Raw genomic sequence first — 15,412 nt, forward strand, 5'->3', positions numbered from 1 at the left:
CTTTTAAATATAAGGTATGACAAGTGAAGTAGCTCTCTGAACAGCCGGAATCCTCTGTTGTGATCCTAAAATCCTCCATGTTAAACGTATGAAACTCATGTTTTCGGCACAAGTCTTCTTTACTTTACTGGTAAATGCACGGGTGGAACTTAACATCGCAGCTTAACTCACATTACAAGGTAGGCATACTTCAAACCCTAATTGGACATAAAAATGATATGCAAATCCATTTAAAGCAGGCAGTGAGAAGTATGTGTGTAAGCTAATCCAGGGATGGGTGTATTTAACTGTCAGCCCACAAGCATTAATGACTCAAAAAGGTTTCATGTTTTTACACTTTTTTGTGTGTGTGTGTGTGTGTCAAAGCCCAAGCTTTGGGCTGATGGCAATTTTGTATTTAGCATCTGAATAGTGTAAAAGTGGGATTTTAAATTGTAGCTCCATCACCAATTTGACCGGGACAGATATTAAAAAGAAATCCCATACAGAGTATGATGGACAAAAAAATTGAAAAGGAATCTAGGAGGGGCTTTGATAACAGGGTCAGACATGTAATGATGGATGATTGGGAAAGTGGGCAATTTTCACTCAACCTGCAGCAACTTCCAGGTTTTTTTTTCTTCTTCTTCTTCTTCTTCTTCTTCTTCAAATATGAGTCAAATAGGAGGTTTTAAAATAACATTCAAACTACAGACCTGTTTACTCTAAAAGCTTTTGAACCAAATGATACTACACTGATGCCCTCTCTAATACTTGATGCATACAGTACATAATAAAGGAACCATTTCCTTTATGTTCCTCTGTAATAAAAATGTATATACTACAGAGCAGGACTATAGGTCAGGCATTTTTGCTCATGTTTCATCTGCTCATCTTTTCAAAGCAGATTGAAATTTATGCATTGCACTTTAATATATGCGGCTAATCTCACTCATATTCTGTCTGTGTATATTCAGTGCCTACCAGGAACGCAAAGCAGCACCGCAACTTCAGCCTCACGTTTTCTTCATGATGTGGAATTAAACATATTTATGGAGTTCTTCATTTTTCGTTTATCTTTAAAACATTACGACCCAAAGACTGTGACTTTGGGTCCCGCTCAAAGTCATACCGATAATATTTTTCTATGCTCAAAATACTGATAATTAGCATGCAACTTTTTGAACATTCACAAGTAGAGCTCAGAGAAATTAAAACATTATGTGGGAGTTCAATATTTTTGTCACTACTTTAGAGACTACTTTATGGAGCTGTACCATTGTGCTCTTTAGCTTTGACTGTTGAACCTACAACTTTTAGATTGCAAGATAATAGCTGAACCAACACACAAAACACAACAGGTTATTAGGAAAAACATATTTTAGCAATACTTTGAGTAAGACTAAGTGCTTTAAAAAATCTTCAATGTAAAATAATGTAGACTGAATATTAGATTTTGATCAAGAAACGCTAAAATACCCCCTGGATTCCCTAAAAAAAAAAATAAAAAAAATCTAGGTTGCTCTGTTCAAATAAAAACACTTAACTGAAAACTGATTAAAATAACCTTAATAGACAAAGAATGTTTTAAATTGTTTTATTTTATTTATTTATTTATTTCAAATACAGGTACCATTGAATAATAGCATATCTTTCCCCAAAATCATTATGTAACCATCTCTAAAGATGACCAGGTAATTTCAAAACTGGAAACTCTTCTAAGATGAGTTATGAAAGCTTGGACAAATAAAGGTGCATGTGCCCATCATAGTAGTTTGCATTCATGAGGCACAAACATTAAAAAAAAAAAAAAAAAAGAGAAGACATTATGATTTGGTCATAATTTGAGATATGTACATAGAGAAATAAATTTGTGTATGGCTGAAAGGTGCCATTAAAAGCTATTTCACAAGGCTGCAGCTGATTAACTTCAAAGTAAAACCTTAAATGATACAAAGCCTTTATTAAAAGAAAAACACATCATCCGTAACCGGTTACTTTCACCTCTCAGTTTCTCTTTTTCCCCAATTCCACCGAAAAATCCATGTTGAAGCTGCAAAAAAAAAAAAAAACTGAAAACAACAGATGCAACTGGTTCTTTACATTTCACACATCGAGCGGGTCCGCAGGCGCAGGTACGCTTCATTATATAACAGCAGATGGAAGAAAATACAGTATATCCACTTGAACTTTATGCAACTTAAAGCAAGCCTTTTACAGTGTCACAAATGTTACCTCTTAGAAATCACCGTTTTATAACAACCAGCTATTAAGTATAACTACTGATAGGTTTCAAATATGTACCAAAGAAGATGTAGATGTAGTTATAAATAAATAATTTGAGCGGACTAGAAGGAGTACCTTAAGGATGTAAAAATAAAAAAGAGAAATCTACTGTGCGACAGAAGAAGCCTAAACATTAAGTTTTGGAACAGTAAATGTTTCATGTCAGTGTTTCTTCTAAATTACCAATTTGAGTCAGACTGTCGAAATGTGAATCTTGTGAGTATGATTGAGTTGGAGGACACTCTCAGAATCCCAGAGCCATCAATAAAACTGAGTGAGGAGGACACTACAATCAGTCTGAACTGTCTCATTAAAAGGGGAAGAGCTGGTCAACTCAATCAAGCCTGGGATCCAAAAAAAGAAATCCAGAATAGTACATTTAATTAGTTCACTGATTTATTTGTTAAAGAAAACATGCTTTTTAGTCCCTTTAAATTATGACTGTAAGTGAAAAGTTTTTTTTTTTTTTTTTTTTTTTTCAGTGCACATATTCATCATCGCTCAAGTCTGAGTCATCGGCCTCCACCTCTCCTTCGATCACAGATTTCTTTCCTCTGCAGCATGACACCACCAGGCCAATAAGGAAAGCCTGAAATAATGAGAGAAACAAACATTATTTTACTTCCAGAAGTTGAATCATGCACAATTCTGCCACTCTTCCCTGAATTTGTTTTTATTTTTTTTTTCCAGGAATGCTTTTGAAACGCATGTTCAATCCTTCTGATCTGTTGCGGTAACTAAGCAGCATTTCTGAATCCTCTCTCACAACATTATGACTCCAGGCGCCTCATTCCAACTCCCTCCTCCTTCATCTAAGGATGAAGAGATTTGTCAACGTTTTGTAACTTACCCCAATAAAAGCCCAGTTCCCAAAGTAGTAGATGGTGCTAAAGAACCAGAACTTGTGTAGGAAGAGATAGGTTCTCGTCACAGTGCACTCATCTGAAAAAGAGAGGTAAGAACGTTTTTTTACAATTTTTGTTAGCAGCAGAAGAAAAAGACAACATGGACGGAACATTTTACAGTTTTAATTTTAAAATGCTTCTTTCTCCTAATTCTTGAGCTAATTTGATGTAAATTAAGCAAGTTTTTATAGCCCAGTTCTGATTAATGATCTGCAGGTCAAATACTGAAGAATTTGAGGTTAGTATATATTAAATATAAAAAAAAGTACAAAATCTACTTTCGGTCTATAAAGACGTCAAAGACAACGTGTCCTGAAATGTACTTTGTTTTGAGATAAAAGTTAGACATGTACTCCAATGCACAAATCAAGATAATACTACAATTTAATCACTTTTTGCTTGATTAAACCTGCCACTAGAAGAGAACCTGTATCTTTCTGCCGATTTCTGATAGTCCTTATGAAAAAAGGTGAAAACAAGTATGATTGGTATATTACTGGTTCTTAGACACAGCCCCGCCCCCTACATTTTTCCTGTCTGCTGACGCAGATAGCTTCTATGTACTGTTACCGAGGGGGGGAAAAAAAAAACACACATCAGGAATCAAATAAACTGTGACACATCCATTGCTACATGGTGTATGATATGTCTGAGTTATAAAGGTGTCTGAACTCACTTAAGAGCTAAAAACAGGCAGCCATTATAAAATGGAGCAGTGCCTCAGGCAATTTTGTTATTCTAACCATAAAAGACAACCAGCAGTTGGAGGAGAGGATAGTTGTGTCACTGTCGATGTGAATCTGGCAGAACCAATGAATAAAACTAGAATGATGTAACACTTAATGGTGCCTCGCCTCAAACATATTGAGTTTCACTTGCGGAAAAGCCAAAAGGTAAAAAAGCATGAAGCAGACATCAACAAATCATAAAGACTGGGCACCAGTGTTTACAGGGTGTACACACACACACACACGCAGACAGCCGCAGATTCTAATGTGTTTCAAATACTTGCAGCCAAAGAGCCGCACAGCTGCAGGTTCAGAAAAAAATATCTTTAATCTTACACGGTCCTTTCTGTGATACGGTGAAAACGATGGATGATAGTGAACCCATTCTCAATAATGAAAAGAACTAAGAGGGTCATCCACATGACCTCAGTCACAAGATCAGAGGGAAATATTACAATAAATGCACAAACACACATGAGAAACTGTGTCAAGTCCTGCTTCCAACATTCCTGAATGCGCACGTTTGTGGCTTCGGTTTTAACCCATGAACAACTACACCTGCAGCTCAGAAAATTAATAAACACCAATAAATCAAATAAATCATACACTCTATCAGTTGTAAGTCTTTACCAGTGCCTGAAAATTTTAAATCTAACATCAAGTGTACAAAACTACCAACCACTGACAATCCAAATACCATGAAAATGTAGAAAACATAAAATCCTACCCTCTCTCGACTTTTCTACATCCCTACTGTTATCTAAAAACTCTGTACTTTTGCCACAGGTATGTTTATAGTTATTTAAAAAAAAAAAAATTATATCAAAAGAGCATTTCTTTCTTTCCTTTTTTTTTCTAAATTTGTGCAAGTGGACGTTATCTCTGAGTAGATTTACAAGATGGGCAGAGAAAAAGGTGAAGAACATGCAGTGAATGAGTAGCTTTACAGGACATTTACTGCATGTCCTTCCGTTCTATATTCTGAAAAATATGATGAGATCATATATGTACGGTTGTGTTGAAACCCACAAGGCAAACATACTGTAGGAGTTTGAACAATGTTTTTATGTGATATAAAAAGAAAAAAAAAAGATCTCTAGACTAGACTGCCACAAAGAGTTGGTTATGAATAATTATTTCCTCTTAAAATAGCAGGGGATATTTAACAATGTGAAACGTTTCTCTTTTTTTTTTTTAACATTAACAATTTAAATCATACCCTTCTCACTGGTAATTATTTTTTTTTAAATTCAGAAACTAGCACAGATGGACTTCTGGCCACTGCTCTGTACAGTCTGCCCGCAGTGGCGCAACTGCACATTATTCAGGTGGATGCGAAAACATAAATCTGTCTGCCCGTATCCATTTAAGGACAGGATGAGTTTCACTTGTTTTCATTCTGTCAACAGAACAACAGTGTGATGTTCAGAAACATGCCTGTTTAAAAATCTGTGAAGTGCACAGCTGATTGTGGATAAAACAAAACAAAAAAAACAAAACAAAAAAAACAAAAAAAAAAACAGAAAAAGCGCTACGTATCAGTCGGTTTATCAGCCCACTGATAAAATCAGCCTACCTCTACTTGAAGCACTGAATGATTAACCTCTTACTCAGCTGCAGCTCATTTACTGAACCAATAAACACTTCTTCTGTATTAGGCTTTTTAATTCCCTAGGAGCCCTGGCAGACAAAAGCAAAACTAATGTCTTTAGCATTTCTCAAAAGTGATCATGAAAACAAAAGTAAATCCGAACAAAAAATAAAATACAGTAATGCTCCTGTTCTGTGTTATAAATAATTTCTCATTCTGCTAAAACAAACCTGGATTTCCTCATGATGCCAGTTTTTGAGTCTCCTTAAACTGATGCATGTATTGGTCAGACAGATTCAGACAAGAAAGGACAGCCAGCGTTCCAAGGCTGAGTCACAAAGTGAATGAATATTAGAAGGGGTGACGTCTGAAAGGGTGCAGTGTTTATACGCTGCAGTTTGATTCTTAATATAGACAAATGGTGAAAAATAAAAAATAAAAAAATCCCCACCAAGATCTCATTTCTTAATGAGCTGCCATATACAGACACTAGAAAGAACGCTATGTAAATGTATTCCTTATTAAAACTTATGTCAACAGGATAACGGAACAGAAAGTCCAAAAAAAGATGGAGTTGCCTAAAATGCTCTGTCTGGCTTTATTAGAGAGCCATCTGGAGCATTAACACTGACCCTGCTGTGCTGCTCCTGTCACGCTGTTTCTAACAGAGCTCTTCACACCGACCTGAACTCCATAAACAGTGCAGACACACTTATAAGAAGCTACAGGACATCAAAATCCAAAGCCACAACTGGTCATGGTCGAGGTTCAGAACCGATGCATTAAAACCCGATGCAGTCAGAGTTCATCCAGACAGAAAGCTGGAATTCAAGAAATTTATCCACCTCTGCCCTGTTCCACTTATGACAGAGGTGGAAGAAAGGCATTTAAATCCCAGGACCAAGAGATGAGAAGAAGATGATGATGATGAAGAAGAGGAGGAAGCAGAAGAGTCTTTTCCTGATTCCCATGATTCCACTCCTTCTCACAGCCATCTGCAGCTCTACAGCTGCTTCACTGAACCACTGAGTTCTGAGTGGGACCTACAGATGGTTCACTACAGTGGTCTGCCTAAATATATTATCATGTACAACACCGACTGGCTTCACCTTGTAATCATTGCTGGTGTTTCATAAGAGCATGGGGCCGGCGTGTGGGTGCAGGTAATTTCACCTTGACTTGTGATCCTCAGGTGAGTGCTGCCCTGTGTACCATGATGATGAAAAATGTCTTTCATGTCCACAGTCAAAACGCATGCAGAAAGCCCAGTGCACACATGCAAGCACTCGGAGTTCTTTTGTATGTTCTCTTATAAGCAAGTGCTCTGGAAGCATCACTGTGCACTTATGCTTTTTTTTTTTTTTTTCCTTTCTCTCCCTCTCAATCTGAAATGCAATGGAGCATTTTTGTTCAAGTGTCCTCTGAGGATGCTGATGTTCCTTCAGTAAAATTATTTTTAAGACACGGCGCTTTTCTCAAAGAAACACAGGGCATGACAATTCGCAGAAAGCCTCTTTCACGGTAGAAAAATTATTTGCGGCGTCCACAAGAACTCTCGACGCAGACACACAAAATGTCTGAGACTAAAGCGATCCATCATTACTTGACCTCATCAAGTAATCTGGGCATAACACGAGTCGAAGAAGGAGATGAAAAACACAGGTATCTAAAATGTAGGTTCTGTTTTTCCATTCCTGTGGGTTACACAACATCAGCTAACGCGTTGTCATGGTGCAGGCTTTTCGGAATCTGATGTCTTATGTATAGGTTTAGAGCCAGCGGGAAGCAGTAAAATCATGCTTTGGTACATTTCTCGGTTTTTGGGTCATGGCTTCGCACCGCAAAACAGCAAAAAGACACACATACCCATTTTTTATGGTTTCATAAAAAGAAATTATTTAAACAGAAAGTAGCTTTCAGATAAACAGGAAAATAAAATTAAAAAATAGACATATCAAAATTGTTTGTCCTGTTTAAGGACACGTGATAACAATATTTGATTGTGATGCCACTACTGGAAATTGCAATCACATCGATAAGAATTCTTCAATACTTCAATACTCTGTATCTCAGGCACAAAAGATAAACCTCAATGCATGATCAATTATGAAACAGGGCAGTTTAAAGTGCTGAAAATATTAAGGAAACATTCATTATCTTAGGTTTAATATTGATGAATTTGAATTCTAACCATTAAAACATGTTAATACCAGCTAAAAAGGGCCTCTGAATATTTCTGCAAAAGGTAATGGCGGTCTGTTGGCAACAAGATGGAGGTTTTTCTTTCAGGAAGATAGTTTGAGAGTGACACATTCCATTGTAATGCAAATTGATAATAATCCCCCTGCAGCAAAGAAAATTACTATTAATTTGTGTTGGTGTTGTGAAAGGCTGCTGTTGAAAATTGCTCGGGCACCTGAGATCTCAGAGGCAACATAAATTGTGACCATCGTTTTCCTGAAGCTCTTTAAAAACAATGCTATGGAAACTGGCAAGTTGCTAGGAAACAGACAGAAGTCTAGTGTAAAAAACAACAACAACAACAACAACAAAAAAACATTTCTGTGTATTAAAAATTTTCCTCGCTGAGTCAATATGTCTTGTTGGGTGAAAAGAGCCCATATGATTGCGGCTATAATACAACTTAAATTGACAACCAAAGAATCTCACATACTGTGAAACTAACTGACAAAAAGACAATGATTAGAGGGAAAATGGGCCAAAGTCCATGAGATTTTGATTGGAAAATTGATCTGCGGGGTCAAAAGCAAAACTTGTGGCTAGACTGGTAGAAATAAAGTGTGAAATAGACTCATCTCCTGCAAAAAGCTATTCTGCAGAGCAATAATTCGAGAAAACAGCCTGGATGCATAGCCTTCTGTGAGTTTCATTCAGGTCGTTGCAATGAAGTAAAACCACTTGGAGATTTTCGTACTGCAAGAATTTAAGTTTGTACAAGTTGCCTGATCAATACCGGGGTTAATAGAATAAAAATATTAAAATAAATGTGCCATCACTGCTGCGGAGAACCTGTAATTTCTGACCATTTATTTCCACTATGCTGAGTAAATGAGTAATGATATGGCTGTGACCTTAGAGGAGATAATGGATATTTTTGCACAGAGCACCTGCTTGCCAAGATGTTTGTGTCATTAACGCATTGTGTCCAGCTGGCCACTCAGTCACAAGCTTGACTTCTACCCTCCTTTGCCTCAGTGTAAAACCAGCAATTATTACAAAAGAATGCCCCTCGAGTGCATATGTGTGAACTGAGGGAACTTTTTTTTTTTTAACCAAAAAATGCCCTTCATTTTTTTATTCTCCCACCTCATCTGAGATAGACTTACGAGAAGTAAAAAGTGTTCAGTTCTCATATAGATTGACCAGAGACAGGCAGGCTGAAACCAGACCAAGACCAAAGAACATGGCACATGAGTTGAGAAGTCATGACTGGAGGGCAAAAATGATCTGAAAGCAGGTTTTTCAAAGGTTTTACGGAGTGATGAAATACGAGGAACTCTTTATGAACCAGACGAGGCTGTGGTTCGATCAGTACCAGCCATAAAGCTCCACTTGACTCAGATGATAGTGAGGTGAAAGAAAGGTACTTGTATAGGCTGGCATTTTACTAAAACATGAGCTAGTTGGACATTTTCATTTTAAAGAAGGACGCAAAATCAACTCCCGAGCTTGTCATCTGTTTTTAGAAGTAACCTTCTAGCGGAAGGATGCTTCAGAAAAAGGTCAAGATGACCATGGTTTTTATGCAGTGCAATGCTTCATCACTTGCATTGAAGCACTGCACTTTGAGGCTTGCAGTAAAGTAAAAAGTAAAATGTTAAATAATAATGACATGGCTCCCTTCTTCAGCTGATCTAAAATCTACTGAGAACCTGTGGAGGATTCTTAAACAGGAGTTTGACAGAAAAAGAGAAGAGTCCAGCTCTGTGAACAGCATCTGCTGCCGCCCAAACAGTTGATTGTCAAAAGATCAAGAAGATGTCAAGCTTCAAGAATGGAAGGGTCATGATGATAATTAAAAAGAAAAGGAGTGGCTAAACTGGTCAGGGTTTTTTTTCTTTTTAATGTCATAAGTGTGTTTTGCAAACTTTTAAATATTTTTTTGCTATTCTATCTTTAGTACACAAGAATAAAGACATGGAATGGGAAAATCTTCATTTATAATTAAGCTACAAAATAACTGTGCACAGTAATAGTTGTACACAAATATTCTCCGTGGAAAGCTAAAAACCCACTTTTACTTTCTGAAATATTCATGTCTGAAGTTTAATAGTTTTGCCAGCACAGTAATTGTTCAATAATTAAATTTATCCTCTAAAATACAAATTGCCTAATAAACTAACACACGTTTGGTCCCAAAGTATAACAGACAAGTGTTTCTGTGAATATCATTTCACTCAGCAAGTGACCAGACAAAAGCTTGTCTTCAATTAAAGTAAATGGCAAGAGGTGCATTCCTATTTTAACAGCTGCTCTATTATAAAATAATAATAATAAAAACAGTATAAAAAAAACCCTGAATTTCCAATGCAGTGTTTTACAAACAAGCACCATAAAAAAAAACTGTTCGACATATTAACCACTTTATGTCTAGGGAGGTTATGAGAACACATAAAAGAAGACACGAATAGTAGTAAACATCTTGGATCAATGTCAAAAAGCAACTTTAAACAGATTAAGATGTAGATTTCTAATAATTTAAATCTAATCTGACATACTTTTACAATTTAATTGCAGGAGACAATCAGGCAGATGGAGTGCTTCAGCTGTGAGAGGATCAATCCTCAGCTTAGGTTTGACTGAATTATCATCAGTCCCTGTATCCAAGTTATCATCCATCATATGAATGGTTACAATTACGCTGCTTTAAGTCAAAATTGATTATTCGCACAACCTACACAGTATTCTCTCAAACTTTTGCTTTAGCAAAGTTGGTTTGTTGTAAATTGTAAAATACCAATTTACAACAAAATACAAAACAAGCAGACACGTTGATTGAGGTATTTTGCTTCAAAAGGGATGGATTGTATGATGTCTGAGAATGATTATCTGGGTTTAAGATTATACTATTAATTCAGTGAGAAACCAAAGTACTGAAGTTATAACTAAAGGCAGAGTTTCAACCTATCTGCATGGAAGAGAAAAGCCATACATGCAAGAAGAGGAAATATATATATAAAAAACATATACATTACAAAAATCTCTATACCATGTCAGTAGATGAAATACCAGTGGAACAAAATATGCCCTAATTTATTCAACCCAGATAACAACTGTGAAAATGTGAAGTTCTCTGCGACTTTTCTGTGCAGATTCTTAAATCTGTTGGAAACTGTCTTGACGGTAGCTTTTAATCCTCGCCCCTGTTGCCACCTTCCTGCTCTCGTCAGCTTTACAAAGAAGGCACAGTTCTTTTTTGAACAAGTCTGCATCAATTACAGAGTGAGAGCTGAGCAACTGAGAGTGACTTCTTCCTGACACGGCGTTCCAACTTCCTGAAGCCAGAGGAACCATTACCCTCTTGTCTGCATTAACTCTAAATTGTCGTCTTCTCCATTTTTTCCATTTTACTGGGAGTGTTTTATACTTCTGTCTTCACTCTGTCATTGTTACACATGAAATGGAGCAAAGTATTCTACTACAGATAAAAAAAGGCTTTGTAGTAAGAATAAAAACCCTGATTTATGTCAAAAAATGTGCTCTTAATAAAAACATATGCAAAGTGTTCCCTTAACACCTGAACACTGCATGCATCTAGCTATTTACCTGTCAAACATTCAGCCATTATTTCCCCTAAACTTCTCGGCAAACATTTCAGTTACAAAAGAAAAACATATTTCAGTCAGAGTAAACACTCCTTCCCTCTGTAAAGGAGTTAGATAAAGATTTTTTTTAAAGTTCAGGTCTAATTCTTTGTTTTCCAATCTTATAAAAACTTTCGCCTGCACCATATCCACAGAATCTGCTGATTAGTGAACGTATTCCCTCTCAGTCGCATGCATCTTTCAGCTTGACACATCCTCCTACTCATGGAAGCTGGTACCGTGGTTCTGAAAGCAGAAGCTGTTTCAAAGAATGCCCAAAAAAAACAACGGAAAAAAAAAAAAAACTACACATTTTTTGGTCAAATGACTGATTTCTCAGACTCTCAACACCTTCATAATTCTATAATTCTTCATATATAGTGAGCATATATTTACAGTCTTAAACACAATGAAGCAGTGAAGCAGTGAAGAACTATAGCTCAATCTTCTACAGCTAGATGTAAGATTAGTGGGTCAGAAAAATATATATTTTTAAAAAAGGCAAATAATTCCAAGTTATTTCAACAAATTTGTTTTAGTCATTACAGATGATGTGGCTCTGATGGCTTCTTCAGGCCATGACCTCCAACTCTAGATAGGTTTTCTGCTTAGTATGAGGGGGCCCAAATGAGAGTAAATTCTTTTTATGCATGAGCCCATGGTTCTGGACTGGAAAACGGTGAATGGTCCCCTAGTCTGTCTTTGCCTCAAGTGGACAAGGTTAAGAATCATGGGGTCTTGTTCAAGAGTGATGGCAGGATGAAGCAGAAGATGCAGAGAGATGGATTGGTACATAGCATAGGACGCCTGAAGGCGGGGCTCAATACCACCTACCTCCAGGAGGTGCTGCCCTGCTACAGACCTAGCCAAGTCAGTGGAAACACGATTACTTCAGAGTGGAGCGAGGCCAGGTAGAGTAGAGTGAGAAGCAGAGGAAGGGGCACATGTTCCAACCCTCATAGTCACAGTCATGAGATATGGATCACAAGCAAAATAATAAGATCCTGAGAGGCTGAGATGAACTTCCTCCGGAGGGTGGCTAGACTTGGACTTAGAGCTGAGTCTTCATATCGAAAGGAATCAGTTGAGGTGGTTCTGGAATCTGATCAGGAATTCTCCCTCGGGAGGATTTCCAGAAACATCCCATTAAAAGAAAACTCTGGGGTTACATAAGTCCACAGTTACCTGGAGGACTTATGTATCCTGCCTGACCTCGGAATGCAAATTTATGCCTAAAGTGACTCGTTTTTGACATTGGGGTCCCCCATAATGAGCTGGAGGATGCTGCTGGAGACAGAGATGTCTACTGTTCCCTTCCTGGTCCTGTTGCTCCTGTGACCCGATCCCAGATAAGCAGAAGACAGACGGACAGACGAAGGATAGGCAGATGCTACGCATGGTGGAACCCTGGACATTGCTGGTGAATGTCATACAGACAGAGACATGTCGTGGTTTTTCTTGAGTGTAGGGACACAAAGGGGTTAGAGTTATTTAATCAATATGCTTAATATAATTAAATAACCCAATGAAATACTTATTTATATACCACATGACAAAATGTGAAGAGGTTCAAGGGAAACAATACTTGTGCAAGACAACTGGTTGCACCAATCACACCTTTCCTTTTGACTCATTCAGTCACCTTATGTGACAATACTACGGACTCTTACAAAATAAATATTAATTTCACACTCTGTGAAACAATTTCTGTTATGCAGCATCCTATTAATTGCATGTTTTTTTTTTTTTTTACTTAATTTAATTAGTTTTGACTCCTGCCTCTTATGTTACACCCACGTTGTACTTAATACACAGATAGCCAGCACATAAACTATACTGTGTTTAATTAGGGTTTAGCAGAAGCTAAATAAAGGGTAATGCTTCCAACAAGGTAATGAGTAAAGGAAGAAACCCATTAACTTTTGGAGCGGATCAGGACCTCTTTCATTAAAACTGCAAAACAGAGCCCTTGTCTAAATGGAAGTTACACCAAGTGTTCTTGTTTTGTTTATGTACTGAGAAGCAGAATAATTAGTAAAAGATAAGATAATGTTATACAATCAAAGTTGGCCGCTATCTGTCCATTAGTCGTATCTCAAACTCTTTCAGTCAATAACTTGTCATTAATCTCTGCAGACTTGCCTGCTGCATTTTAGTATGGTTGAAATAAAATCAAGACATCAATAAATTTGCTTTAACATCCCTGCTATATGTAGCCATACCAATTATTTTTTCTGGCTTGGATTCAGATTTTAATGATTCTCCTAAGAATATCTTTGAAAATAATTCAAAACAAAATCCTATGCACAGTATGTAATGACATTAAAGCTTTATAAACAAATCCAAGTTATTTAAAACAATTTGTTTTTTAATTTTAATTTATTCAAAAACAGGATTTTTTTTTTGTATTTACTTTATCTCAGTTTTTTCATCCAAGACATGTTCTATCAATATACATCACATACTTCCTTAGAACAGCAGTGAACAGTGTATATGTTTGTTTGTGATAACAACCAACTCCTACTCCACTTTTAAGATCTGAACCTCCAATCGAGTTTTATTATACACTTGTCGTTTTAACTCATCATATCTCATTAGCAACTCTGATTGCCTTCCAGCTCTGTGAATTATCATTTGGGAAAGCATTGAGGCACTATTTGAGTCATTAACTTTTCACTGCGCTAATAATCTTCTGGCAACAACAAAAAGCAATAACATGTACAGAAAGCCAATTCTTTAAACAGGTGACAGACTATTTTGCACAGGTGACTTCCTCTTGTCAGAGGTCTGAGTGTTTCAAATGGAAAGGAACACCAATCAGTGACAACAATGTCGCCGCTGACGAGTGAAGTGCATTACTGATTATATTAGTAATATGAAATGCCAGGCGAGGAATGTTTGGGATCTGACACTTTGGTAAGATTAGACCTTATAAGTCATTTTATATTATTGAACATCACTCGGCCAGTGTGGAAGGTTTTCCTTGAGGTAGAAACCCCTCCGCCCCCCAACACCAATCCATCCTACAAATTTCCAGTATTAAAATCCAAAAATTGACCTCTCCAGCACACATAACACTAGGGCCCAAAGAATCTCCTGCTAACATTCTTTGGCAGATTCTACTAGACCCCACAGAGATTCCTTGTCAATTCCCCAACAAGTCTCAGCAGTTGCGTCAGCATTAGTGGAAGATATACAATGTTAGCCTGGTGGCTCTAAATCTAGAGCAGGCAGTAATGCCTCGGCCTGGATGGGCAACAAATCCATAATAACCTTTCAGCGTGCTGTAATTTAAGTGGTCTGAGAGGAAACCCGGCTTTGGCGCCTCCTTTTGGCACTGGTTCAGGCTCTGGGAAATTTAGAACCATGCACGACTGGTCACTGGTCATTTATGCCCACAAGGTGCTACCAAATTACCTGCATGAGTTAGTGCCCACTGTTACGACAGAGCACTCACTCACGCAGACTCGTTTCAGAATGCACAAATTTCACTCTGTGCAAAGCAAACGCAGAAAGTGATGGCTTGAATAGCCCATGTTTGGCTTGTTAAGATAAATATATGAAAGTTGTAAAGCCGATTTCATGATGAAATAGTCAAAGGACATGCCCAGAGTGATAATCTTCTTGTATTTAACAAAGTTTCTTATAATCGCTGAACGAGACACTCGTACAGATAATTCAGTAATTTAGCACAAAGAACTTGGTAAAAAAAAAGAAGAAAAAAAAGTGCATTTTAAACCCATCTTTGTACTGCAGCGTCCCCTTCACTACCTATCACAACTTGGCCATTAGTCAGATGTATAAATTACCATAACAAAGCTCACTGGTGTGATGTAAATTTACACATTTATGTTATCATGGCTGATGTACTGTAATTAGAGTTTGGCATGGGCACAAGTACATGCTATGTCTTGCATGAGTTAATGTTTGTTCTTTGTATAATTTGCTCTTATTGATAATAAATGATGATCAAAACTAGAAAACAATGTCCCGCATTAAGAAGCCCAGTTTGTACCAGTCCTTCATGTTTGCGATGCCAGAATAAACCTGTGAGGACGTCTTTGATGGTGTGAGTGTAGTGACCCTGGACTGTGAAAA

The 15,412-nt window shown here is 37.2% G+C and overlaps 1 protein-coding gene across 1 annotated transcript in view; it reads right to left on the reverse strand.

Moving 5' to 3' along the window:
* Positions 1–1,752: 1,752 nt before the first annotated feature.
* lmbrd1 (LMBR1 domain containing 1) overlaps positions 1,753–15,412 on the reverse strand; it is a 66,109-nt gene continuing 52,449 nt past the window's right edge. The window contains exons 16-17 of the mRNA XM_007546172.2: positions 3,116–3,207; positions 1,753–2,854 (exon numbers count right to left, since the gene is read on the reverse strand). Of these exons, the coding sequence (XP_007546234.1) occupies positions 2,744–2,854; positions 3,116–3,207 (203 nt within the window). The 3' untranslated portion in view covers positions 1,753–2,743. The remainder of the gene's footprint in view (positions 2,855–3,115; positions 3,208–15,412) is intronic.

This window comes from Poecilia formosa, unplaced genomic scaffold (genome assembly GCF_000485575.1).
Source record: "Poecilia formosa unplaced genomic scaffold, Poecilia_formosa-5.1.2 Scaffold15, whole genome shotgun sequence".
Lineage (NCBI taxonomy): Eukaryota > Metazoa > Chordata > Actinopteri > Cyprinodontiformes > Poeciliidae > Poecilia > Poecilia formosa.